Genomic DNA, 26,357 nt, shown 5'->3' with positions numbered 1-26,357 from the left:
GATGAGGCCTCTAGAGCAGTTATTGACTTGTGTCACAGTGAACATCAAGCCTTAATAAACAAAACAGCTACAGACAAAATTGTATGGTTAATGGCTAAATTGGACAGTCAATATAAATAACATTACATACACTTATTACGGCAATCCAACAACAGCTGGGCTTTGAGTCGAGTTAACACTGATACACAGTGGGGAAAACCACTGCTTTCTGTTTATATTAGAGAATAAAATGGATTTTTTTGAGCAGCAAGCATGTGGAAAGGCACAGAAAAGAGGTCCTGGTCAAGGAATAAAAGGCTTGACCGTAAGTACATAAATAAAAGAAATCACTTTCTATTACAGGTGATAAAAATTGTACTCAGCATCTTTTGATATATATCTTCTCAAAAGTTTTGTGAGCACAGCCCTCTTGTGGGCTCATTTGTGTTTGTGTAACAACTGGAGACAGGAACGGCTAATTCCTTTACCTGTTGGATGAACCTCCGCTCCTCAGGCTATGACAGAATTGGCTGCAGGTATAATCATTCATCCCCTCGCCCTGGAGGAACTAAGCTGCTGCCAGCAATTTGTCAACATAATTTGGGATTATTGTTTTCCTTCTGAAGTTTTATCTTATTTTCTTTTCCTAAATTAAATACTTATTCATTAGGAAAAAAAGTAACGCGCTTTGTTTGAAATGTTCTTCAGAGTTTTCTCAGCTCCTCCCTTTTAAAAACCTTCCCCCAAGCCTCTCGAGGATAGTGACCCACCATGTTAGGAAATACTTGTGCTCACTACAGGCAAGAACTTCAAATGAAAATGGGGTTGTTCCATAAAGGCATTGCATCCATCTCCTACAAACTTAACCCATCTATTTAGCAAGGATTTACTTTTTGCGTAGTTTATCCTCCTGGTTGTTGGCTATACTGATGTCCCAAACCTCGCTTGAGCAAAACATTCAAAACAGCTGCTCAATACCTTAAGTATATAATCCATAGTACCGCTGCTGAAGCTAGACCTACACAATAAACAGACCTGCTCTTGGCAATTCACAAGCTCTATCCCACTTTACTTCTGGAGCGCATGGCTAGGAATAATTCACAGGTAGTCTGCTTCCCACCCAGCATAAAAGAAAGTTTTTGAATGCTTTCCTAATTAGGAAGAAAACCTTGAAAAATACAAATTGGTAAGCAGGACTAAAAATATACTTTAATAATGTTAAAAATATAATGCCATGCATTTCCTAGATTCTATACACAAACATTGTTTATTACAATCTCTGTCAAGTGCAGACTTTTGAGGACCATGAAATCCGCAGTCATGACTACCTTGATTTTCTGACAGGATCCACTCATAGCTTTGCCATCTGAACATCTCCTTGTAGGGCTAACCGATGCTGCCAGCCAGAAGCCAGTAATCCCACCTCCCAGCCTGCCAAAGCCAAGCAGGGACATCATGTGCATACAACCAAAACTAAGGGAATCAGAGTAAATGATATGTGCAGGAACCTCAAAATACTGCAAAATAGTTGCCTTTTGGTGCAAATAACTCTTCCATGATCTGCCTCATGCAACATTGATTCAGAGGTGAATTATTTTTAATAGAACATCACCAAAGGCACAAATACCAGGTTTGGATGGGAAAGAAGTTCTCCAAGTCTACAGAAATAAGGTCGCTGAAATGACAGACAGGCAATAACTCCGCCTGCAACTAAGCAGCACAGCAAGGGTGACTTGTGCACAGATGGAAACCTTTGCAGCGTTAGAGGCAGCAGGGCCTGTTGGACCCAAAAGCAGAAGAAATTCTGCATGGAAGTCTCATCTCTGACCTGGATTCCCTTCCTAGCCCCAGAAAAGTCATAAGCTTTCTATCTTTAGTTTCCCCTTATTTCAAATGAGGGTAAAACTCTTCTCTGACTCTTTGCAGTCGCATAGGAAAAGTAATACTTAAGCTGTCTTTATGCATGCAACATAGGGACATTTCTGAGACAAACAGATAAAAGGAAATGAGAGCAGGTACCAATGCAAGTACCAGAGATGATGCAAAAGTGAAAATAAACAGGACTTCTACCACTTATTCTCGTAAGGCCAGGATTTCAGCTGAAGGGACCAGAGACATAACTAACATTGCACAGTGCAAAGACCATCAAGCCAACATCCGCCAAACAATGCTAGCTCTCTCCATTAGCCATGCTATTGCGATTCATTACTGAACCTACCCAAGTTCAGAGAACGAGCTAACATCTTTGTGCAGCATGAATGTATACCCACATAGATATCTCTAACACAGCAAAGCTTTCTAATCCCCTCTGTACCCTCAGAGCATGGAGGAGAAGAGGGTATGGCAGGGAAAGGAGAGGAAAGCGCCAGAAAGTCCTAAATTCTGGCTGAATGGAAAAAAAAACATGAGTGTAAAAGGACAGGGTGATAGTGCTTTCCAAAGGAAAAAGCATAACTAGAAGCAGCAAGCATAAACCACAAAAAACTAAAGGAGAATAAAACGGAGATCGTCAGACTGGGTGGGACGCATAGACAAAAAGGAAGCGGAAAAACCACAGTTCTTCTCTTCCAGGAGGCACCCCCATCAGTTCGGCAGAGGAAACACTTTCAGAAAGAAACTCCACTTGTGTGCATTTGCGTGCACACAGGGGTGTGCATGCTCACTGCTATGCAGAGACAGCCTGGAAGCTATGTCAGAAGCACAGTCCCACCACTGGCTGCCCATGATGAAATCCTGCTGAGCTTGGGGAACCATCTCCAAAGTCCCTCTACAGAAGACAGGATTTAGAACCACCCAAAACACCTCCACAACAACAAAAGCCAAATTCATTTGCTCAGTTACTCCTCTGGTTTTGCTTCTTGCATTGGTGGGTGCTGCATGGGGTAGCTGTGATGGACACCCATGAAGCCTGAGCAGCAACGGCCTCAATCACAGCGTGGCTTACATTTGATTGACCTTACTCCATTCCTCAATTTTTATCTCAGCTCAACAGTAAACACTGCATGCCCAGCCAGGTTAACTGAGCCAGCTGATGGTGATGCAGGGTTTTTGTCTCCCACATAACAAACATTGGCCAGTACTTTCTATTTAGAGCAACCCTGCATTGTAAACCTGTCTCCTCCCTTTGATAAGAGCCATATCGCTAGATAGCATTAATCCCCGTCCCTTTCTCAACACAAGGAAACACAGCTTCGCGGTCAGGGTAGATAAAATCACTGTTCCACGTAGATTTTTTTTTAAGCCTAATATCGTGCAGAAACATGCATAAAGTCAGCCCCAAATGACACCGCTACCTCCTGAAGGCTGGTGTGCAAGGCCTTGAGGTGTGTTAATCCTCCTTGGCTCCTACTGAATTTAATCGGAGTATTTTCCACATCTTTCTAGATCAGGAAAAAGGCCTTCAGAGACAAATAAGAGTTTCCTGTTCAATATTTCATGCAATGATTCCTCCAAAGGTGTAAACAGGAAAAATGCTTCACCACTTAGCCAGAAAATGAGCGTCTGCCGTCCCTTCCTTTTATTGCATTTACGTGTTAAAAGTCATTTAGAAGAGGATCTGCCAGACACCCAGGTCCGACTGAGACACCACAAGCTGTCAGATGGCTGGCTGGGGTCCTGAACCTGACCTGGACAGGCAGATTTGGGGTGAGAGGGAGCCCTCAGCTTCTCCCACCTCTCTCCCTTCTCCTCTACCAGGGGCCTAGCAGGCAGCCGTGGCAGCAGTTGGTGTTTCAGAGAGATCTGCATTTCGTCCTGAATATCAGAGTGCCGGCAAACAGCAAGTCTTTACTTACAGCAAGCCCCAGATCTTTAAGTGTTCCCCTTACAGATTTTGGGGGTAGCATCTTTTGGGAAGACAAAATTAACCCTTTGGGGCATCTGCTTCATATTTTTTTACATGCACTTAAACGCTGGCTCCAACTTCCAGCATCCCATCAGCCCAACCGGGGCTTCTTGGGGAGAGAAGGCACAAGCACAGCCCTCACTCTGCCACAGTCATACTTCATTTCAGCTCCATCACAAGCAAAAACACCCAGCGTATGTCACAACTATCAAATGGTCTTTTAAGCTAACTGACAACAGACGCCATTCAGAGTCAGCGTATTTTGATTACGGCACATTGTTAGCAGGATTCAAGAGCCCGCTCGCCTCGCAGTGTTGTTCAACACCAAAATTAAATTGCAGTATAATTAGCTAAGCTCCAGCTACACCTTTTCATCTGAATGGATGTGATACCTGTGCAGGCTGCGCTGGGCATAAAATATGTTCCTGATTATAAAACGTTTGCTTAATCTCAAGGGTGCCGCCTTGTTTTTTAAGGCTCTCTGCAAGTCACGCACTTCGGTACGTGCTGCCCGTTATCTCCAGAAGGCTTAAAACTGGAATCCCCATGAATCACATTTTCCAACATTCATGGCCAAACGCTTTCACAGATCAGCTCCTCCACATTCTACCCTTTCACAACAAGCCCAATCTACAGTGAGGCAGATGTGGCCGAGTGGCCTGGCTCTGCGAGCCACATGCCAGCGAGCCAGCGGCCACAAAACACAGCGAGCCTGGGCTGCGGAAGCCAGAGGACCGCGAGCTCCAGGGGTGGTTCACCAGGCTGAGGTGGCCGTGGCTCCCCAACGCCTCCACCCGCTCACTGAGGAATGCTCAGAAGCACAGCTGCTGCCAGCGTCACCCAAAAAAGTTGGACTGTGAGGTCTGTGTGGCCTCACTGGGCCTCCCAGGGAGGTCTCAGAGTGCCCAGTGAGGCTTGTAGCAGTGTAGGGCTCACAGCATGGCATGGCCCCACATGGACCCATGCGTTGGGATGGGCAGACCTTCGGACAGACAGACCAGCCACCACCCCACAAATGCTTCTAGTCAACTCCACAGCTCTGCTCCTTCTGCAGAAGTCACTGCGGGCACTGCCACTTATTCCATCCAGTGTTTAAGTTTATCCCCTCCCTCCTTTAAATACATTTTTAAAGTGGTAATTACTCAGAAGACAGCAGAAGTGGTTAAAAACAAAGCACAAAGCCACCAAAAGCAACCTTCAGCCTTTCGATTCAGCATAGTCCTTCCCCAACAAACATTTTGCTTTCCTAATTCTATTTCTTTAAACTATCCAAGAGTGAAATAATTAATTAACATATCACTTTTTATTCTTATCAATCTATTATACTCTGCTATCACTATATGACATAAGTCAGGGTATCAACCCTAGGTATCAACCCTACCTGATTATATGGGAGGAGGAGGAGTAGAAAATCCCAGCTCCTGAGCAACTAATCATCTCACCCCAAAATCTCAGCAACAGACCTGGGAAGAGCATCCGCATCTCCCTTCCAGTCTTGTGCCATTAGCAGAGTGGCATTCCCCACCCCTGCCCCTCCAGCATCGCTGTATCAGTTCTCACCCAAAGGATCTCTCAAACACTTGCTACTGTGGACCAAACCCCAGCTCAATGCACACACTTGCATTTAAGGACAAAATGAATCCTCCCTGCACATACTAGTCACGTGCATACCATCACTCTGGCCTTACGGAATAGTAATATATTACTATACTACAGAGATCCCTCACAGGGGTTATACAAATGTAGCAAGAGGCATTCGTACATACCACACTCCTTGTACAAAGCCATGCCACGAAGCGCTGCCACAGGCCTCAGGGACCTGAGCAAAGCACAACGACGCTCCCCTAGTAGGTGGACGCCACACTAGTAAAACTGGTTTGTGCAACAGGGAGGAGGGCCAGGAGTCTCCTGGGGTAACACAGCTGCGAAATCTTCCCGGCAGACAGCGGCAAAGGAGGGAATGAATGGCTCAAGCACTGCAGCCACACTGTGTATGGGCTGTGCAAAGCATCCATGCAAACACCAGACACCTCTTCCTGAGCATCCCTGCAAAGAGCAGGCAGTGCAGGGAAGCTGCCTGCCGCCAATGCGCCCATGTGCTTGAAAGGCTTCTCTCCCCCCCATTGTCATCCTCCTGCTGCAGTGATACCCAGTGGCATCACAGAGCCACAGAGCCACTGTTCATGTCAAGCACTGCCCAAAAAAGCCTGCATGAACACGAGTGAGTGAGAGCACCAAGTTGTGACTTCAAACAACCTCATGATGACACAGCTGTAGCCATCACTGAAACACCACTGTGTCCAGGATGCAGCAGACCTACTCTCCCATAACACTGCACAACAGTATGCAAGAGAACGTTTACAAATTGCAAGCCACAGGAACACTCCCCTCATAAAAAATCTGGCCAACTCTACCTACACAAGGTACCTCTGTGGCACAGGGGCAATTGGAGGAGCTCAGGGGCCAAGGCTACCATGGCACAGCACATCCCTGTGCCTGCACCCCATGGAGCGGAGGGGTCCTCTGCACTGGCTCAAGCCTAAAACCAAAGTGCCACCTACTGAGTCTCCAGCATTCATGCCCTCCCAGGAGGATTTCTAGCAAGGGGCTGGCCATGGTTAATCCTTAGCTTACTGAATGGAGTCAGGTCTCAGTGAGCACGCAAGAGCTGCACCTTGAGTTGCTGCCAAGCATCAGCAAGCAGGTGACATCCCACCTGAGACCTGGGACATCTCTGCACACCCCAACCCAACAGAAATGGTAGCACGTGGACAGCCAGGAGAGGGTTCAGGGCTTTTATGTCCACAGATAAACCACAGCTTGCGCTGATAAGACCAAACTCCTTGTGCACCAGGCTTCAGACATTCATTTCTACCATTTCTATTTGCACAGACGGCCATAGCCCTGCACCCTGGCAAACAGGACAGACAAAGCCGCGGAGTTTTTAATCTGCTCTTCCCCTCCCCTCCCTAGAGCTACACAGCCGTAAATGGAGCTATTTAAAGCCAGCGTTAAAAACACCAGCGATGATCTGACCTTCTTGATCACAACAAGACTGGACCAAAATCTTAAGATCAAATGAATGAAAAGAAAATTACAAAGTAAAGTTTGCCTGCCCTGACCGTGAGCCAGCTGCAAGAATCTTAGATTACATCGATGCAGCTTTCCAAATTTTAAATACAATAATTTTCTGTATTAAGGGCCCAGTAACTCTAATGGAGGCATAATTAGGTATTGATGCCATGCCCATATGAGAGAAGCTTGAAAAACTTAAATAAACGGTGAATGGCAGGCTTAATACCGCAGCTTTTCATTTTGTACAGCTGTTTGAATACAGTACACTGCCTGTGATGGTATCAACTGTAGCCTTACTCTTGGTCATGTATTTCTGAAGTTAAAACAGGCAGTTCTTTTAAGTAAATGAAGAATTACCCCTCTTATTGTTGGACAGTTTATTTCAGCAAAGAGTGTCTGGATATATATTTGCTTTATAATAAAAAAAAAAAAGAAAAAAGAAAAAAGCCAAAGCTGCAAACAAAATTAGCTGGCCAAATTCAAATCCCAGTGATGCTAATAAGAGAATTTTAATTTACTACAATGGCCCTTCAGAACAGAGGAGTAAGTAATGCAGTTTTGGAGATGATCTGCCCAAGTGGGAATATCATATAGATGCCTGGAGAGTCCTTGAGAAAATAGCTCACCTCGGCTCTGATTGAAGAGGAAAGACAATACTTTGGTGAAATAGAATTCTGTATTTCTAGGAAAGGCTCCAATATAAAACTGCTTACTAATGCAAGAAGCCTTGTAAATTTTACTGCAAATGGAAGGGGCAACAGCAAGCGTGTGACACGGCGCAGCATTTCCACATACGGCTTATCCAGTGAAAAGTAAATAAATGGGTTACTTATAAGCTCTAGAAGACACCCAAAAATACCTCTAACAAAAACTCTAGCTCAGTGAATGTCACGCAAGAATATAAAACAGCTTCCAAATATATCTTACCATGATTATTTTCACCAGATAAATTAGTTCTCCTACAAGTTAGTTTTCGATCTTGGCTTTACGGTTGGAAATCTCAGCAGAAAAAAGTTAATCCAGATTTTCTCACTGTCCTTAAAAGCTGGCTTATCAGTGGACATGAAAGAAATTATCCATGCAGGGAGCGCGTCAGGACAGCAAACCACCATCGCAAAACAAAACGCTCAGGTTACTGAGAGGAGGACAGATACCAGGAGAAGCCTAATGCCATATTCACCTGGGAAATGCAATGCCCAAACCGCAGCCTCCTTGGACAGGGTGCAGGCAGCCTCACAGCCCAGCTGAGCCTTTGCCTGTGCCACCTCGGCAGAATCCATCCCCATATCCCTGGCACCATAAAGCTTCCCATTTTTTTTCCCCAGGCAGCATTAAAAACAATAAAGAGCTCTTGAGCTATGGGAGTGAGAGGAGGGTGCGGAGCACCGGTCGGGGCAATGATGACCACCAGCGGTTAAGTGCTGCTGCGGAGGTGAATATGGTTAATGAAAAGCTTACCTAAAGCTCGCACGGAGCCAGCGCCCGGCTGGCCAGACCTTTCCATAGCGGCGGGCATGAGGCCACCAGGACGCTCGGGAAAGAAGAATTAACTAAAAGTTAATGTGGATGTTCTCATTCAAAAGAAAAGTGGCCTACTCCAAAGGGGATTAGGCTAAAGTGAACTAAGGCCACTTTACTTCTGAATGAGAGCATCCACACAATAGTGCAATGCACTTTAACTAATGCACTTTAATTTTACACCCAATCAATTTGTCTTACCTCTCCTGAGTGTCCTTGCGTGGACAAACCCAGAGATTCATCGAGTTTTTGAGGCCAGGCAGGAACCATTAGATCAGCCTATCTCACTCCCTGTGTGTTATGGGCCATTGCCTTTCACAGTTATCCCTTTATTGATCCCCAAAACTCATGGATGATTAACGTATAACCTCCCAACAGGGGAAAAAAACCCCATTTATTCAGCGGGGCACCTGGCCTGGATTTGAAGACACTTGCAAAAGAAGAAGTCACTTGCAAAACAAGAAGCCACCGTGACTTTCAGCAGCCTGTCCCGACGCCGGCAAAAGAATGGCCAAATTTGGGCATAAATCCACTTCTTTCCCTCCTACCTTCCTCGTGCCCCACAAGTTAGCAAGCAAATGGCAGTCTCTGTATTATAACTTCTAATTTTTATTTTTTAGCTAATTGCAAACAGGCTCTTCGCTTTCAGGACAAACTCAGAGGGGCTTTTAATTCACCTTGCCAACGTTTAGATTTTCAACATTTGCCCACACGTCTACAATGAATCTCAAACCACCTTCATCCAAAATTCAATAATCCCCAGAAACCACTCACTGCCTGCGCTATCGCCTTCTTACGCACAAGCCACGTAAGCCTGAAATCTCCACGTCGCTCTTCACCTCTTCGAGACATACACAAAAAATAAATACATGAAGCCACAATGGCAAAAACCAACAAGGCAACTCAATGAGCAAGCAGAGGCGATAGGGATCCCTCATGCCAGCACCCCCTTCACTAATAGAGACCAGACCCCCACCACCACCACCACCACAGAGGGGCTGAAGCTTTCCAGGGATCCCCAGCAGCCTGGACGACACTGGCCTGCAGAGATTCTGCTCTTGCCTATGCTCTGAGGATGCACCTCTCTTTTTTCCCTTTTCAAGGCAGTAAGAGGGAAAAGGCAACCACACTAAGCATGTAAAGGAGAGCTGAACCAACTGCTGGCAAGTTGCCTTTATGTCATGTTACAGAATATTAGCAGTGAATTAGACATGGGGCCATTAATCAGGGACAGAAACACTCAAGACAAAACACAAAATGTGCACTCTGGTAGAGATACCCTCTCCAAATATTGCTGTGATTGCAGGAAGAAAAACCCAAACATAAACACTGTTTTCCAAATTTGCCATGCGAGTCAAAGCCTGCTTGGAGCAACGGAGCATCAGGAGAGGCAGGCAACACGCCGAGGGCATGAGGTGACACTGCAGCGCACCCCAGTCTCTCCTCCCGTACAACCCCCACAAGCAAACAATTCCAGAAACCTTCAAAAATCTTCACGACCAGAAACAACCCTCCTCTTTCTTAAATTTGTTTAGATTACACAAGATAGCTCCTAACTGCACGCTCACATGACCAAAAAACCCCAACGCAGAAATGCAAAACAAAACAAAACAAAGATTCCCTAATTTAAAGAAGCTGTGCCAGATTTTCGCCACTTTTTAAAGCAGTATTTATCAGCACGACCTATGCCTACTTATTTTGATTGAGCACAATATAATCTGGGGGGGTTTAACTGCTAACATTGCCCATTCTGGGCTGCAGTAACCCTTCCACATGCAGAGCTGATCACCTTTACAGCTACCTGTGGACAAGCGGACAGGGAAGACCCAAACCATCAGCCATAAAGGTTCAGCTGAAGGTAAACCTCATTCTTCCATGCCTTCCTTGCAAACCTCCAAGCTGTCCCAAAATAACAACTCGCGGTCCCTAACGCAAAGATGCCACGAGCTCCCGCTTACAGGAACGCTTTGGGATACGCTCGCAAATGTTTAGAACGAGTTCCAGTGTTACCTGGGGTTTAAACTCAGCTCTGCTAGGTTTGATACTGAAACAGATGCAAAATATTAGGGAATTAAACTCTCCTTTACAACAAAACGTAACTTCCGCTTGAGAATCTTTACACGGAAGTTAGGCCTGAGCAGGCAGCTTAAGGAAGGCAGCGAATATTACACCCAGCTGTAAGGACGGCTGCATTCAGGCTGTTGAATGACTTGAATAAAAACAAAACCCGAAACAAACCGGCAAAGATTCTTGAACTGAAATTATAAATTAAAGCAAATCTATCCAATCTCATATCTATTTAACAACCAATTTACTTGCTTAAAGAAATGGAGAGCAAAGGAAACCTTATATACCATTTCAGCCATAGTGAACGGGTCCAGAATATAAATTAACGTGTCCTATCTTTACATTAAATAGCCTGCCAAACTTGGGCACATTAACAGCCCCTAAATATCGCAGGAAAAAAAATCACCCAAAACCAAACTAAAACAGGATTCACTGGCTCAAGGTGGCATGAAGTCAGAGGAAGAAAATGAAATTCTGAGTCTTTTAAATGTTATTTTACTGGTCCTCCTCAGAGCCCTGCTTCGCTGTAACTCTTTTATTATGCAGAAATAAATTCTACCTTACACCCTCTGCACCACATCTAATTTGATGCCTGTTCCTCCAATATGGGAGTACATATATGGAGGGCATCAATATTATTAGCTCCCCCCTTTAAAACCATACATGGCATTACCATGCAAAGAAGCCCCCCAGTAAGACAGTATTTCCCAGTAATTCTTTTCCCCCAAGGCATTACTTTTGTATTGGCTGCAAGTTATAGCTAATATATCTGAAGTATTCGGGAAAGTTAGCCCAGACATAGTAGGTCGATCCCCTAAACAACCCCTCCACCTTCAGATATGCTACATACTGCATTCCAGTTTATGATTCTTTCTTTATAAAGAATATATTTTAAGTAATTTTTTCCATTAATAAAATAAAAGCTGCTGTCTGCCTGCATTTTGTTCACAGAAACTCTGCAACTGCGTGCATAAAAAAAAATATCTATTGCAACATAAATAGAAGTGTTGCTTTATTATATACATATATATATTATATACTATCACCCACGAACGGCCATCTAAAATGCCACAGTTGCAAACATTTAAGACTGTAACAAAAATAACTGAGACTCTAGTATCAGTTTACTATCCTTCAACAATTTCCCTGACAGTGGAGTCAAATAATGTTGAATTATGGACCTTCTTACAGGAAGTCTTATTTCATGTTCATTTTTTGATCATTTCCCTTCTAGTCCCTATAGGAATTTGGCTCTTTGCCAGTTTGCCTTTAAAAGTTTTTGCACATGTAATTGGCTTGTGCATTATTAAATTACGATTTTTGTCAAGTAATACTACCATGGATTTGCTTAAAGAGCTTATTTACTGTAAGAAAATACTGTTTTGTCCCTATAAAATCTATCTTACGCTGCTAATGTACTTTATTTGGATGTGGTGGCTACTTTGTACTGTGCTTTCCTCAAAGGACTTTCTAAAGGCTTTCTGTAGACACGCTCTCATAGGGGAATTTTTAGTTGGGACTAGAGCACCTGGGTGCCAAGGTGATGTGGCTTCAATAAAACATCCCCATGGTAATAGTTCAGGGTTACCTAAGAAACTCAACTCTCACTATCTGACTACAGACAGTCTTTGGGGTTCTTTTCATGGGATGCAGTTTTCCCAGTCGCATCACCCAACAGCTGTGTTTAAAATCTTTCCAGGCTCCGCCAAACATTTGAAAAATAAAACATGCAAATGTTTGCAAAGCTAATGATTAAAAAAGGTTTATTTTGAAACTTTTGAAGATGGGTGCAATCCTTCAGCTAGGGGCTTTTAAAAGTCCCAGGGCCTGCTTGATCTTGAGTTCAATTATCCCCAGCAACCCCCTCCCCCCCCCCCCCCCGCCGAACCTCATCCTTGTACTTCTGGAGCCCTAATGGTAAACAACAACTCTGCAGGTCCCACCCTGGCAGGCCTCGGGGTCGTGCCCGTGGGAGAAGGATGCTATTTTAGTGACCTATTGCCACTGAGCTAGTTAAATCACGGAACAATGGTTAGTGTTATGGGGCTTTACTTTGCAAAATCTAGCATTAGTGTCATTGCTTTCCATTAACCGCGGGACTTAAAGGCACTGGCATTGAGGGGCCTATAAGGAAAGGATAAATAAGGGGAAACCAATAAATAACACCCTCCCCCCCAAACTGTTAACTGTAACCTTTACTGCCACAATATAAGAAAATGCAATTAAACCCATAATAAAAGCTTTTACATACTTACTCTTCCCCTACTCTCAGGAGCTGGAGAGCGGCAGCCCGCCCTGCCCCTCTCCCGCCGCCCGGCCCTGCGCGCCCGCGCTTCCATAAACGCGCACCGCGGAGCGACATCCTCATTACCCGCCCCACCGACAAGCACTCAACACCTTATTATTTAACCATTAGGGCCCAGATACTGCCGGCCTCGCCGGGGACAGGCTTGGCATCGGACTTTACCTGGGGAGCAGGCGGCCGCACAACCCCCGGTATAACTCCGCTTCCTCTACGCGCAACCTCCGCGGCTCCCCTTGCGCCGTCCGCCCTCCCTGCGCAGCCTCATCGACCAGGAGGCTGCGGGAAGCGGAAGGGAACAGGCGCATTTTTGCGCCTTTTCCCTCCGACGGGGAATGCAAAGCCCCGCTCCCCGCGCAGCTCCGTGGATGCTGACGGATAGCGGCGGCGGGGCTGCGCATCCCGCTGCCTGGCGAGGAGCCGGGGTCCCCGGGGACCCCGCAGGTCCCCGCGGCCGGCGCACCGCCCTTGCAAGCGGGCGGTGCTGGGGCTGAGCCCCGCGGCGATGCGCAGCCGGACCCGCGCAGCGGGAGAGGGGCCGGCGCCCGGCGCGCAACCTCCGCGTTCCAGGACAAAAGGGGGGGCGGGGAGGGGAAAGACGACACAACACCCCCCACCCCCGACAACCCCAAAACTATAGCTTCATTTCTTTAGCTTTCACTTTAATAAAATAATGATTCGTTGGGAAAATGGGGTATAAATCTTCATTTTGGAGGCAATTAAAGTGTTGATTTCATTCGTGCCCCTGAGCGATTCTTGTAATTTGCTCAAATAGCTTTATGTACCCAGCACTCCAGAGCTTTTAGAAACCCATTTTCTAGTTAGACTTGTTGGATTACAATTTTTATTCAACAGCAGCAAGCCGAGCGTCCCTCAGCTAGACCCCCGCTGCAGGGCTCCCCTCGCTCTAAGGCGCTGCGCGGGGATGCCGGTCTCCTGAGCATCTTCCGCGGCCCAGGAAGCATCACCCGCGGCCCCGGCCAGACGGGCACCTCCCTGCCGCGCCGCCCTCCGCAGCAAAATGAAAGGGGAGAAACCACCAAAACCTCCTTCCTATGTGCACATAACCCCCTTTGTAAAAGTTCATGCCTTTCCAAGCCTGCCTCCCCCTGTCACGACACTACCAGCAGCCCGATAGCCTTTGGCAGATAGGAGAAAATATTTAAGATAGTGCCCACACTGCAAAGGCAACGCACCTTTCTGTTGGTAATCTCAGAAAATAACTCCTGGCTGACAGTGCTGGCTGGCGATAACGGCTGAGGAAACTCCTGTCTGCTTGGCTGCGCCTCGCTTGAACAAAAGGAAACCTCCAGAGTCGGGAGCTAAGTCACTCCTAAGACTTATTTACGAAGCTGATCATCAAGAAGAAATAACTTGAGGGTGTTTTTCTCAGGGATTTATCTTTTTTTTTAGTGTATGTTCAGGTTCCCCTCTCTTGCAGCCAAAGCGTTGCTACCCCTCGGTTGAGAGAAAGGAAAGCGACAGTGAAAACACCGCAGTTTTACCCAACTCGGGGGAAAAAAAGCCAAATCTCGGCCACTTCCATCATGCAGGAGCTTAATTTAGCTCTGGGCACCTCCTGAATTAGCCCAAAACGCTGCCATTTAAAAGACAAGGATCCCAGCCTCAGCCCAGCGAGGAGACAGACACAGGAGAAGGACAGCCAGAGGTTCCCGAGCCATTCCCACTTCCCACATCAGCTACAGCCGGCATTAAAGGTTTGAACCATCCCAGGCAAAACCTGGACACCATCACAGCTATGCAAGGCTTTCCTGGCTTAGTTTTGGGGTTAAAATATTTTAATTTTTTTAAAAAAGAGGGTGTGAAAACTTGACTGATCAAGGAAAAGAATTTAAAACCTGGGTCCCGTTCGATTTTCTCCGGGTTTTGTTGGCTTTTGGGTTTTTTTTTTTTTCTATTAAGTAAAATAAAATGGGCGCGTTTGCAGCAGGCAGGCGTGCACAAAGCAATGTTCACTGAAGTCTAAAAGCGTTCGGCCAAGGAAAACTGACAAGACGGACTAATGAACCGTAGAGACGGGAAGAAAATAGCCAGTATTTGCTAGATTTCAAACCCTCTCTGTCTTCCCCAGACCACCTATCTCGGATTTTATTCTTATTTTGGGCAACGGCTCCAGCCCTTCCTCTCCTAAGCCACCAAGAAGCCAGCAATTCACAGATACCACTTCCATTATTGTAAAGGGTAAATAAAATAAAGACAAAAAAGCGACAAGAAACAGGTCGAGTTTGCAGGCGATGCTTTTACAAGCTCATCTCGCCAGGTCGAATCCGGGAGCAAGCCTTAATGAAGCAATAATAGCCACATTATTCAAAAATTTTCATTTCGATGGAAATTTATCTAAAAGGGACTTAATCATATGCAAATAATAAAAGGAGGCGTAGTGACCCAGCGAGCGATCTGCATACAAATTTCAGCGTGTGCGGCGTTGGGGAGATCATACCTGATCTGTTAGATTTGCTGATCTTGTTATGTCTTCACTGTCCGATTTTGATCCGCCCTCTCTATCGTCTATGACCAAATCGATAGGCATTTTTCCTTTCAAACAGCTAATATACCGGTGGCAGAAATTGTCACATAATTCGTGTACCTACATCATGACAAAGGTTAAAAAAAAAAGGGGGGGGGGGGGGAGGGAAAAAAGGAGGAAAAAGAAAAAAAAAGGAAAAAAAGAAGAAAATATAATCAGGAATACATAAGTAAAATTGACAAGTGCAACCAGTCTCCCCCCTTCACCCCTGTGACATCAAAAGTCCTAAATAGGGGAAACACACTGCAATTATCCCCCTGAGACCTCTAGACGCATCCAGAATTAGGAATAACTTTCTTTTCTCGCAAAATAGAGATATCCCAGAAAATTGACAGTGACAAGATGATTCACAGGCTACAACATATTCAACACCCGTGTTAAATTCATCTGCTCCCGGAGCTGTGGCCATTAGAGAGGTGACCTGCATGGGTGACATTTAAGGTAAACTATTTAATTTCATCCAGTTATTTCATCATAAACCCTTTCCAATGGGGTATGAGGACAGAAAAAAGGATTTAAAAAAAGGAAGAATAAAGAAAAAATTCCTGTGCACTGGGCTGAAATACATTACAGGCATTCATGCCCTGAAATCCCCAGCCGCTCTGATAGAATCGTACCTGAGCCACCTCTATTAATGGGCAGATTTGAACACATTTCAGGTAGAGGGAGAACAACCTGCCAGTTATGGTTAGATAAAGTGGCTGAGGCTCCCGAGAAACTTTTCAACTATTTAAAAACCTCTCAAAATGTTTATTTTTAGGAGAAAGGGAATTCTCTTCTAGGCCAGCTATCAATGACACGTAAAAAATCCTCAGGAAACCAGAGCACACTCCCAATTTAATGTGAGCTCGGATGACACCGCCTTCTTAGAAATTAGCATTCTCCCTCCTAAGATTTCTAAAATAGCCAGGAAAAAAACCCCTCTGCATTTAGGCTGCAATCTCTTTCTTCTGCTCGGAGGTGTACAATATTCCCAGGAACAAGAGACAGACACAACTATCAACCCTGCTTTGTCTCTGCAAAATGTTACAGGACAATCCGCGCCCTGAGCCTGACCTGCAGATGGCTCTTAAAAAAAAAAAAAAAAGAAATCATAAATTCTCCATTCCAAGTGACTGCAACCAAAGCCTCTTCCCCACCACCACCAATTAAATAAAATCATTTTATTATTGTTTTTTTAAATCACGATTTCAGGGGCTTGGCTGAACCAACCATTTCGAGTCTCATCTGCAGCACCACAGACCTGCAACTATTTATACAAAGCCAGTAAAGTATTACAATGAACACAAGGCCTGGGCGTTTGAGAGCCCGGTTTTAGAGGCTGAAATTGTAATTAAACTGCGAAGAGAAATGGACGCCAAGATTGGTCTTGACACTAATTACCAGAAAGAAAGACATTTATGCAAATTTACCAGAAGCCTGAACTTCAGCAGTACTGAAACGGAGGAGGAAGAAAGAGAGAGAGAAAGACAAAAATTACCTTCTCTAATTCCAACAGATGAAACCTTAATACTTGTATGGCTTGAATCATCTGCAAAGATACAAACAGCACGAGTATTTATCTCATTCCTGGATTTGGGGACATTCCCCACAGCCGCCCCTGCAGCACTTTGTAGCTTGACTTTTGTCTAGTAGTAAATAAAAAGTTGTTTTGATTTATGGCAATAACACTAAAACTTAATAGCGGTGGCTTTGTGCGCTGTTTAACGAGAAGCGATCTAGAGTTAACTTAAAATAGAGGGAAAAAGCCCCTATTGCAATGAAGCAACTAAATTATACGGATCATAAACATTTCTTTAAAAAAAAACCCCAACATCCTCTAAACACCATCTCTGGCTCCTCGCTCCGCTAAAGCGGGAGCAGGGCTCCTAAAGAGGAGGCACGATATTTGTTTATCCTTAAGGGAAATAAAGAAAGAGAGAAAAGACCTCATTTTCGGCGAGTTAGCCAACGGTGCATGTCCAGCCACAGCCGTCCCCTACGTTTCCCATCGAGCTGCCTAAAAGGTGCGTGGAGGGGCTGGCTACAGCGTGGATAAATCCACAGTCCTCTTGGGCAGGCGAGCTCGCCATCAAGCCCGCAAGCTCCCCTTCGGATGGGGCTTTCTTTATCTAGATCCTTATGGGTTTTTTTTTTTACTTCCATGCAATTACTGCACCGTATTTACTTGTAATTATAAAAATCACCATCATCATCATAATTAAAGGAAAAATAAAGATCCACGTGAGAAATTGTCAATTTAGCACCACCAAAACCACCTCTCCAGATGACACAGAAGTTTAAAAAAAAAATAAAAAATAAATGAGAAGGGAAGGGAGGGTGGTGGGGTGGGGGTGGGGAGAGGAAGAAGTAGCGTTAACTCTTACCAAGTTATCCAGTTCAGGATTAGAGGAAAAGAGGGGTTTCTCTGCTCGGATCTAAATATAAGAAAGGGGAGGAAAAGGGGGGGGGGAAATAATAATAAAAAAGATTTGAAATATGGAAGCAGAGAAAGCAGACGTTATTATTTCTTGCTTCATTACACTGTCGGGTCCATTATGTAACCTTCCGTGCAAAGCCCTGACTGCTGGGGTTTTAGTACATCAGCCAAACACTTGAGCAAGTGAATCAAATACACCGAAAAAGGACCTCCGGAGCTTCCCCGGCCGAGCCCCGGCCCGGCTGGAGCCGCGCAGCGGAGCTCCCGGCTGGGCACTGCCCGCTCCCACCAGCTCGTTTCGTTAGGGAAGGGGTAAATGCCGTGATTTCCCGGTATTTTTTTGGTTTGCTTGGGTTGTTTTCTTTCTGCCCCATGCAGTAAGAGAGGGGGGAGGGGGAAACGCGCATCTTTCTTTATCTCAACACAGACTTGTTTTTCTTGTTACGATTCCCTTTTTTTTTTTTTTTTCCCCCTCTTACACTGTTTCAACCCGTTTTTGCTGACCTGTTTGGCGAACACTGCTATGTCTTCATTGAAAGACTCAGAGGAGCAAACATCGCCTCCCGCTACCCCGGGCTCCCTGGGTGTGCATGTAGCTAATTCACATTTCTCAAAAATCAGTGCTAAAAGAGGGAACAGGGGGTGTCTGAAAGAAAATACAATAGTCACACACACAGAGGGGGGGACACAAAAAAAAGATAATAGCGAAACAAAAAAATAAGACCAAAGACAACAATAGTTAGTCCCGCAGCAGTGTGCGTAGGGAGGGGGGCACCCATCGAAGGGGCTCCGCTCCTCTCCGCCGCCGCCTCCCGGCCCCTTCCCGCAGCCACCCGGCCGGAGCCCTGCAGCTCCCCGGCCTGTCCGCGTTTCTCTGGCTGCAGATATTGTTAATAAAACCTTAGGACAAGCCAAGAATAAAACCCCAGCCGGTTCCAGCAGCCATTTTGAATTAACTTTCCTTGTCTTTAGGGGGAAAAAATAATATAATAATAATTTTAAGCCTCTGGACATACATTTCTGCCTTTCACGCTTTTAATTCCCATTTTCCTGCTGGAGGACTTGCTGGGAGTGAAGGGAGGGAAAAGACCCAGAAAACCAGAAAAAGAAACAACCCTCATTCAAACCACAAAATAAATAAGCCCCTACACCCATACACCCACCCCACTAACACCCAGCTCCACACAAGCCGACCCACCGGCAGGTGCTGGCCAGCCGGGCTGCCTGCTCCTCTGCCTGCTGCCTGTCCCTCTGCCTGCCTGTCCCTCTGCCTTGCCGGCCCCGCTGCCTGCCCCTCTGCCTGCTGCCTCCCGCGGGGAACCAGGTGCTTTTGGGCTCTCCCAGCTTTAAAAGCCTCCCCAGGAGAAAGGCTGCGTGTGCATCTGGTTCCCTCGGCCGTTTAATAATTTAAATAAATAAATAAGCGTGGCCGCACACACACACACATATATATGTACATTTATAACAGGGAGCTCAGTTTTTTGTCCCAGGGCTTCATACTTGTTTTTTGGGGGGTACCGTTTTAACCAACCCCACAGATTTCTGATATAAACTGGTAAAGAAACTGAACGATGTGATTTTTTTTTCCCCTCCCCTTTCTGCTCACTGTTTTGAGAGCGATTTTAAAAGGCTCTTAAACTTCCCTTCAAACTCAAGACGGGCAGATTCATTTTAAAGGCATCTGCCGCTCAGTGTAACCCATCAGCTCCCATCGCAACGGCCTAGAAACTGCTTTGCAAGTTGCCGCATTGAGAAGCATTCAATGCAGCCGAGTGGAAAAAAAAAAGTTTTAAAAAGAGAAAAATTAAAAGAAAAATTAAAAAGGCAAAAGTTTAGAGGAGCATCTCTGCAGTTTTCTCCTTCATAGCACAAGGAGAGACAAAGTGGAAACTTGGGCGAAGTGCTCCAAACTCTCCCTGCTCCCAAACTCCTTGCAGAGATTTAGCACCCGGTGCAGGTTGTGCCCTGGCAATACTATTTTCCTCCTCTTCCTTCTCTTCCTCCTCCCCGCGGTGAAGCTTGCTGCCCAACCAGCGAGATCCGGCTCCTAATTTAGGGATCCCCCCGCGGCTACCCATGCCAGGGGCACCCCAGCCCTTTCTCCCCTCTCTTAAATAACACTACTACTAATAAAGAATATGGGCCTTTTCAGCGCAGCGCTTCCTTCACCCTACAGCCCATCAACCCTATCATCCCCATCCCGCGCGGAGGCAGCCCGTCTCGCACCCCCCGTCCACGTTCTCCCCGGCCCATCCCGCGCAGGCTGCGCGGAGCCTTGCGCGGCACCTACCCGTAGATGGCATCTTTATCTCTCTTGAGGGCGTCGTTGACGGAGGCGCCCATGGCGGGGGGCATGGCGTTGGCGTGCGCGGCGTGCGGGTACTGGTGCGAGTGGAGCGGCGGCCCGTGGTTGAGGTGGTGGACGGGCTGCATGGGGCGGGCGCCGTGGGGGTCCCCGTACATGGTGGTGGGGATGCCCACCCCCTCCATGCCGCCGTAGTGGGGCAGCTCGTCGTACTGCGGGGCACAGAGAGCGGACAGGCATCAGGGGGGGCGGGCAGCACCCCCGGCAGCAGAACCGGCCCCCGTGTCCCCGTCCTCCTCCCCCCACCGGGAGAAGCCGCTTCCCCCAGGGGTGCGCTCGGGCTCCACGCCGCCGGTTCTTCCTTCCCCCCCGCTCCACCGCCCTGCTCCCTGTGCAACCGCTGGCCCCGGGGAGGGAAATGCCGCCCCGGGGAGCACCGGGGCCGGAGCAGCGCAGCCCAGCACGGCCCAAGCTCCTCCGAGCCTGGGGCGGAGGAGAGAGAATCATAATAAATAATAAATGACTTTTAAAAGGGGGGGGGGGGAATTCCCCATCCCCAAACTTCCCAAACCCTCCTCGTGAATAGAAACGGCTCAAGGAGCCCGAGCTTCCCTCCGCTAAACTTTTCCCGCTGATAAGAAGTCAGGTACCTAACCCGGCGAGGATGCGGAAAGTTCAGCAGCGGTAAAAAAAAGGGGGGGGGGAAATTAAAATAATAATTAAAAAATAAAAAAAAGTAGCTATTTTGGGATTTTTTTCAGCAATTCCACGCGAAGACACTTTTAAAGCCGAAAGGCTGGAAACGTTTGCCCGGGCTCTCGGGATTTTGGGAATGCCTTTTTTTTTTAAAAAAAAAAAAAAAAAAAAGTTTTCTTTGTTAAAGATTAAGGAGCGAAAGCGAACGCGGTTCCCAGGCAGCGGGGAAACGGCCACTTTTCATCTATTAAAAGCGAAGGTGTGAATAAACACTTTTAAAGATCCCTGACACTTGCTTGGACCGAGAGACTAAAAGGCAAGTTGTCAGTAGAGGAACTTTCTTTCCCAGCCAGCACTCGGAGGGGTGGCAGGCAAATGAGGCAAGAAAACTTCTTTGCAGGGCTTTTCCCCTTCCCCAAATCCCCGCTCACCCGGCTCCGGCTGATTTATTTTTTATACAAAACTTCAATTTAGGAGGTTGTTGGAAGCAAAAACCAGGAGATCGCACCCAAAATAGAAACAAGAATACACAGGGCAGTGCATGCTGCTAACCTCTAATTCAAATTAAAGTGACTTTCTTTTTTAAAACAGCTCTTTTCCTTTGCCCATTGCACTGCACCTTTTGTGACTGAATGTAAAAAAAAAAGGGGGGGGGAAGGGAAGAATAAAAGAAAAAAAAAAATAGAGAAAAAAAGTTGTGCTTACTCCTAGCTAGAAGTTCTGCTCCGAAAGTGCAGCGGTATTATCATCACCAACACAGAAAAATGCTCAGAGACATGCACACATTCAAATATTTCAAGCACTGGTGACTTTAAAAAAGACATTGGTAGGACTAGAGCTACAAAACCAACAAATACAGAGGCTCGGACATATTCACTTACATGCCTGCATGTCATTAATGTATAGAAAAGCTTGCCTTTTCCCTGAGAGATCCGGGGTGGGGAGTAAAAGAATCAAGAAAATATCAATATATACAGGTTTTAAGCCTACAAGTACAACTGATAAATCCTCCCGCTCCAGGACACCGCTTTGTGCCCCTACTCCAGAGGAGGGGGGGGTGTGTGTGGGGAAGTATAAAAGAAAAAAAGAAATTAAAAAAGAAAAAAAAAAAAGAAACTTTTCTCGCAGCGTCTCTGTCAGCCACGTTTCAATATTATTTCACATTTGAAATCCATTTTTTTGTTAATACGTACCCTTTGCGCCATCGGCCTGCTTGCTCCCTTCCTACTTCAACTTCTAATATATCCTCTTTAAGGCCAGTGTGAAAAGAAAGAAACGCGAAGTTCCCCCCCCCCTCACCCCCCCAAAAAATGCAAAAATCCCTTAGCGTCGCCAGCAATGGAAGCAATCGAGTAAAATCTTCGGCTTGCTGGATCTCAGCGAAGCGATACGGTAACTCAGCATTAAAAAAGGAGGCAAAAAAAAAAAAAAAAAAAAACTAGAAGAAGAAGGAAAAAAAAAAATCAACTCTCTCCCTCCTTCCTTCCTTCTTTTTTCTTTCTTTCTTTCCTCTCTCCCTGTCTCTCCCTCTTACTCTCCCTCTCGTTTCCAAGACAGCAGCGGGGCGAAAGCAAATATCCTTTCCCCAAATCAGTTTTTTTTTTTTCCTCTCTTTCCTTTTTTTTTTCTTTTTCTTTTTTTTTTTTTTTTAAAGTGCCCCTCAAACCCAACTACCAAGTCTCATGGCTTTTTGCCACTCCGGCTGTCAATCACAGGCGAGGTTGTCAAGGTGGTGAATGACTGATGATGATCCTCTGCGTGTGCTCCCACCGCGCAGGACACCTCAAATGTTAAATTTTCGAGCGCGCTCACCCAAAAGGAAAAAGAAAAAAAAAAAAAAAAAAGAAAAAATATATATATAAAAAAGAAAAATTTATAAAAAATAAAAAAAGATTAAAAATCGAGGAGGGAGGAAGAGAAGGAGGAAGAGGAGGGGGAAAAATTAAAAATTAAAAAGGCTCGCTAAACGCGCCGGCTCTCCTTTTATTATGGTTATTATGATGATGATGATGATGATGGGGGGGTTTTTTCGCTCCTCCTCGGATCGCTCCTAATTCCTCGCCGGCGCTGGCTCGCTCTGCCCCTGCGCGGCCGCCGGGCGCGGCTGGCGGAGGCGGGCCGGGTGCGGGCGCGGGTGCCGGGCGGAGCGCCGCGCCGTGCCGTGCCGTGCCGTGCCGTGCGGGGCGGGCGCGGGAGGAAGGGCAGCGGGGAGAGGAGGGGAAGGGGGGGAAAGGGGGAAGGGGGGAGGCGCGGCGCTGCCGCCGCGGGCCGCGCGCTGCCGGGCGTCCGCCGCCGCCGCCGCCACCGCCGCGGCGAGCGCAGCGCAGCGCCGGGCTGGAGCAGACTGCGGGAACCCGGAAGTAGTGGTGGCCATAACAGGTCGCGTCTTACACAATGCGCTGGGCGGCAGCAACTCCGCCACCGGCGCAGGGGGGCGCGCCGCCCGCCCCGCGCCCGCGCAGCGACGCGCCCCCGCCCCGACGGGGAGAGGGGTGGTGGTGGAGGATACACCGCCCCCTCCCGGCCCTGCCCTCCTCGCCCCCCCCCCTCCCCGCCCCAGCCGGTGTGTGCACCCCCCGCACGGGTGGGTGTAGGGGCTCTCCAAGCCCCTTTGTCTGACGGCGCCGCCGCCCCGCTCCGCGCCCGCGCAGCGCCCCGGGGCCGCGCCGCTGCCCGCCCCTCGCTCCCCCTCCTGCCTTCTCCCTCCTCTCCCCCCCCCCCTCCTCCCCGGCGGCTCCCCCCGCGGCCGCCGGCCGAGTGAGCTCACCCGGCCCCCGGCCGCCGCCGCCGCGCCGCCGCCGACCAATCAGCGCCGCGCCGCCCCGCGCCGCGCCCCCATTGGTCCGGGCGGGAAGCGGGGCTCGGACCGGCGCGCCGCGGGGAGGACGAAGGGGGGGTGGGGGGGGTGGGGGTGCCCTGGCTCGATCCCCCCCAAGCGCCCGTCCCCACCGGCTCCGCGGCCGCGCTGCCCTACGCGGGGAGCGCCCCCACCCCCCGGTGCTCTCTGTCCCCGTAGCCGCTGTCTGCTCCCGTCCGAAAGCACAGCCATCCCTCCCCGCCGTCCCGGAGCGGAGAGCTCGCCGTCTCCCTTCCTCCCTCTCTCCCTTCCCGTACCTGCTCGGAGCCCCGGTCGGGCGCTGAAGGGGAGCGCTGCCCTGGCCCCATCGCACCCCCTGCCCCAGGAGGGGAGGTGGGGAACAGGGATATAACCCGCGCCGCCCGATAGCTTGGCGCAGCGGTCCCAGAGTGAGCTCCTAGGGATGGGGGGGAGTGGCAGGGGGTTTACTCCGGTCAAATCCCCGAGGCAGGGGAAGCTGCTCCGCTGCCGGGGCGCCAGGGGTGGCGGGCAGCGGCTTGGCCCCCGCAGCCACGTCTCAAACTTCAGGGAAACCCGTTTTGATTCCCCCGTACTTCCCTACCGCCCCCTTTCCGCTAGGACCGGCCTTTTATCTCGGCGAGAGAAATAAAGACCTCTCAGGTAAGAGCCGATTTCACCCACTACCCTTCACCCGCCCCGCGCGTCCGTGGCGGGAGCCGAGCCACGGCCGCGGGGCTGATCTCTGCACTGATTCACCCGGGGACCAGCGCTCGGTCCCGGTTCCCATCTCACAGGTCCCTTGCGGGGACTCTGAGCTCCCGAAGACGCGCTGCTCTCTTCTCTCATCCCCTTCTCCCTTTTCCCATCACCTTCTCCTTTCCCCCCTAAGAAAAAATATCCAGCAAAACCCCTTAAAAATAAAAGATCAACCCCTTTCCCAGCGTCTCCAGCAGGCCTTTATAAGATTAATTCCGCGCAACCCAGCTTAAAACACTTTTACAATGCAATTACAGGCGTACAAATTGTTTGCCCAAACCTCATTCTGGATAAGGGTTTTACAATTAGCAAACAGTTATTGCTCTCGGGGCTGGCTGCGAAGAACCGCGCTGCGCTCCTCTCCGCTAGCGAGGTGCCGGCCATAAAGGAAGGGGAAAAAAAAAAAGGAAAAAAGGGGGGGAAATGGCCTAATTCGAGCAGCAATTAATCACCTATTAAAGGGGGGGAGAAAGTAAACGGACAGTTCCACGCTGTCTCGGTAGGCTCCGGCGGCGGCAGCACCCGCGCAGCATCTCGCCCGCTGCTGCGTCTTTATTTCTTTTATTTTTTTGGCCAAAACTTGCTGTTTTGCAGGGATCTATGGACGCTTCCCGCTGGAAAGGGAGAGGGAGGGAAAAAGCAAATTAGTGATAAGAGAAAAATCAAAAAGTCAAGAGCGAGGGGGGTTGGTGGTGCCCGGGCCGGGCAGCGGCCTCACTGCGGAGCGATGCGCGGTGATGCGCGGGCCCGGCTGTCCCCTCCTCTCCCCGACCCCCCGGGCCTTTTGCTAAGGGGTGCACTGAGTTGAGGCGAAAAAAAAAAAGGCGTCTGGAGAGCAAGGGAGCCTCCTCCGCGAGGTGGAATCTGGGTCCATTTGCTTATCGGATAATAAATGAGGCTTTTAATCAGGCTGAATTTCCCAGCTTAAGGAAAGAATTAGTCATACCTAGGAACAATCAAATGTTTTCTAGCTGGCTTCCCTGCCGCCTTCCTAGCAGGGATTTGTGGTGAGGAGGGGGGGTGTGTGTGGAATTAGCATCCAAGTGTGCTCTTTCACCATTAATATTGAAATTTGAAAACTGAAATAGGAACAACCAGAAGAGACAAACAAACAAGAAACCGCAGAAGAAAGCGTTTGAAAGGCGGCCGAGAGATAATCCAGGAATGCTTCAGATAAGGGAGGAGAGGGGAGGCGATACGTGCAGAGATACCCGAAAAGTCAGAGCCTGATGAAAAGCTTGGAAGAGGAATGGGGAAGAAAAGAAAGAAAACAAGCCCCAATCCTGTTTAAAGACCTATTAAAGGACAGACCCAAGTGGGGGAATTATAGTAAAAGGAGGGGGACTGCTGGGAATTTAGGGGAGCAGATGAAGCGCAGCGCCCGGACTGTTGACCCACTCCGGCTCCAGACAACCGGGCCGGGCGGGGGATGCGGCCCGGGGTCACCCACCGCCTGCAGCCAGCGCCGCTCGGTCCCGGAGGCCGCCGGCAGCCCGGGGCGGGCGATCCCGGACCGGCGGAGCGGCCCGCGAAGGAAAGGGGGGTGCTCCTCTCTTCTCCCCTACCTCCCCACTACCGGCCCTGGCGTTTGCAGAAGTTATGGGGGTCTTTGATTAATTAAATGGAGGGCTTCATAAAATATTCCCAATAAAATTTACGGTTGTCTTAAAACTTTCTAAACACCGCTATAAATTTCTTTAATAAAATTAACTGGGAAATGAGTTACTGGCCGGGATTTTTGTCACTTCGACTTCTCCGGCGGCGGTGCCGGCGGCGGGAGGGAAGGCACCCGCACACAAAAGGAGTCTTTCAGAGACAGCACCGCCGGCGGCTGCCGGGATGCCCCTGCGGTGGCACCTCAGCGGTAGCCCGAGCCAGGCAGCGCAGAGCCGGCCCCAGCCCCTGATTGCCGGCGCCTTCCTATTCCCCTCTATAGTTGGACCATTTCAGCCTAAACCCCCCGAACAACCCCTGAGCCCAGCAGCAAGATAGTGCTGGTGTGGGTTTTTTGTATTTAACTTCTGTATCCC

At 48.3% G+C, this 26,357-nt stretch overlaps 1 protein-coding gene across 7 annotated transcripts in view; it reads right to left on the bottom strand.

Annotated features, from left to right (window-relative positions):
- The window catches only part of MEIS1 (Meis homeobox 1), a 109,144-nt gene extending 86,045 nt beyond the window's left edge, over window positions 1-23,099 (bottom strand). For 3 of the 7 annotated variants that reach the window (XR_013956730.1, XM_080616828.1, XM_080616830.1), the window contains exons 1-4: window positions 18,257-18,884; window positions 17,700-17,750; window positions 16,814-16,864; window positions 15,247-15,393 (exon numbers count right to left, since the gene is read on the bottom strand). Coding sequence is in view for 6 of the 7 variants with exons in the window: in XM_080616828.1 (XP_080472954.1) it covers window positions 15,247-15,393; window positions 16,814-16,864; window positions 17,700-17,750; window positions 18,257-18,766 (759 nt within the window). In the remaining variant the exon portion in view is untranslated. Of the gene's footprint in view, window positions 1-15,246; window positions 15,394-16,813; window positions 16,865-17,699; window positions 17,751-18,256; window positions 18,885-20,042; window positions 20,270-21,634; window positions 21,907-21,946 lie in introns of those variants that run through there. The other 4 variants (XM_080616829.1, XM_080616831.1, XM_080616833.1 and 1 more) reach the window with 3 other exon arrangements.
- Between the last annotated feature and the right edge of the window lie 3,258 nt (window positions 23,100-26,357).

The sequence above is a fragment of the Psittacula echo genome (genome assembly GCF_963264785.1).
Source record: "Psittacula echo genome assembly, chromosome: 4".
NCBI classification, from domain to species: domain Eukaryota; kingdom Metazoa; phylum Chordata; class Aves; order Psittaciformes; family Psittacidae; genus Psittacula; species Psittacula echo.
This window is presented reverse-complemented; position numbering and strand designations above follow the sequence as displayed.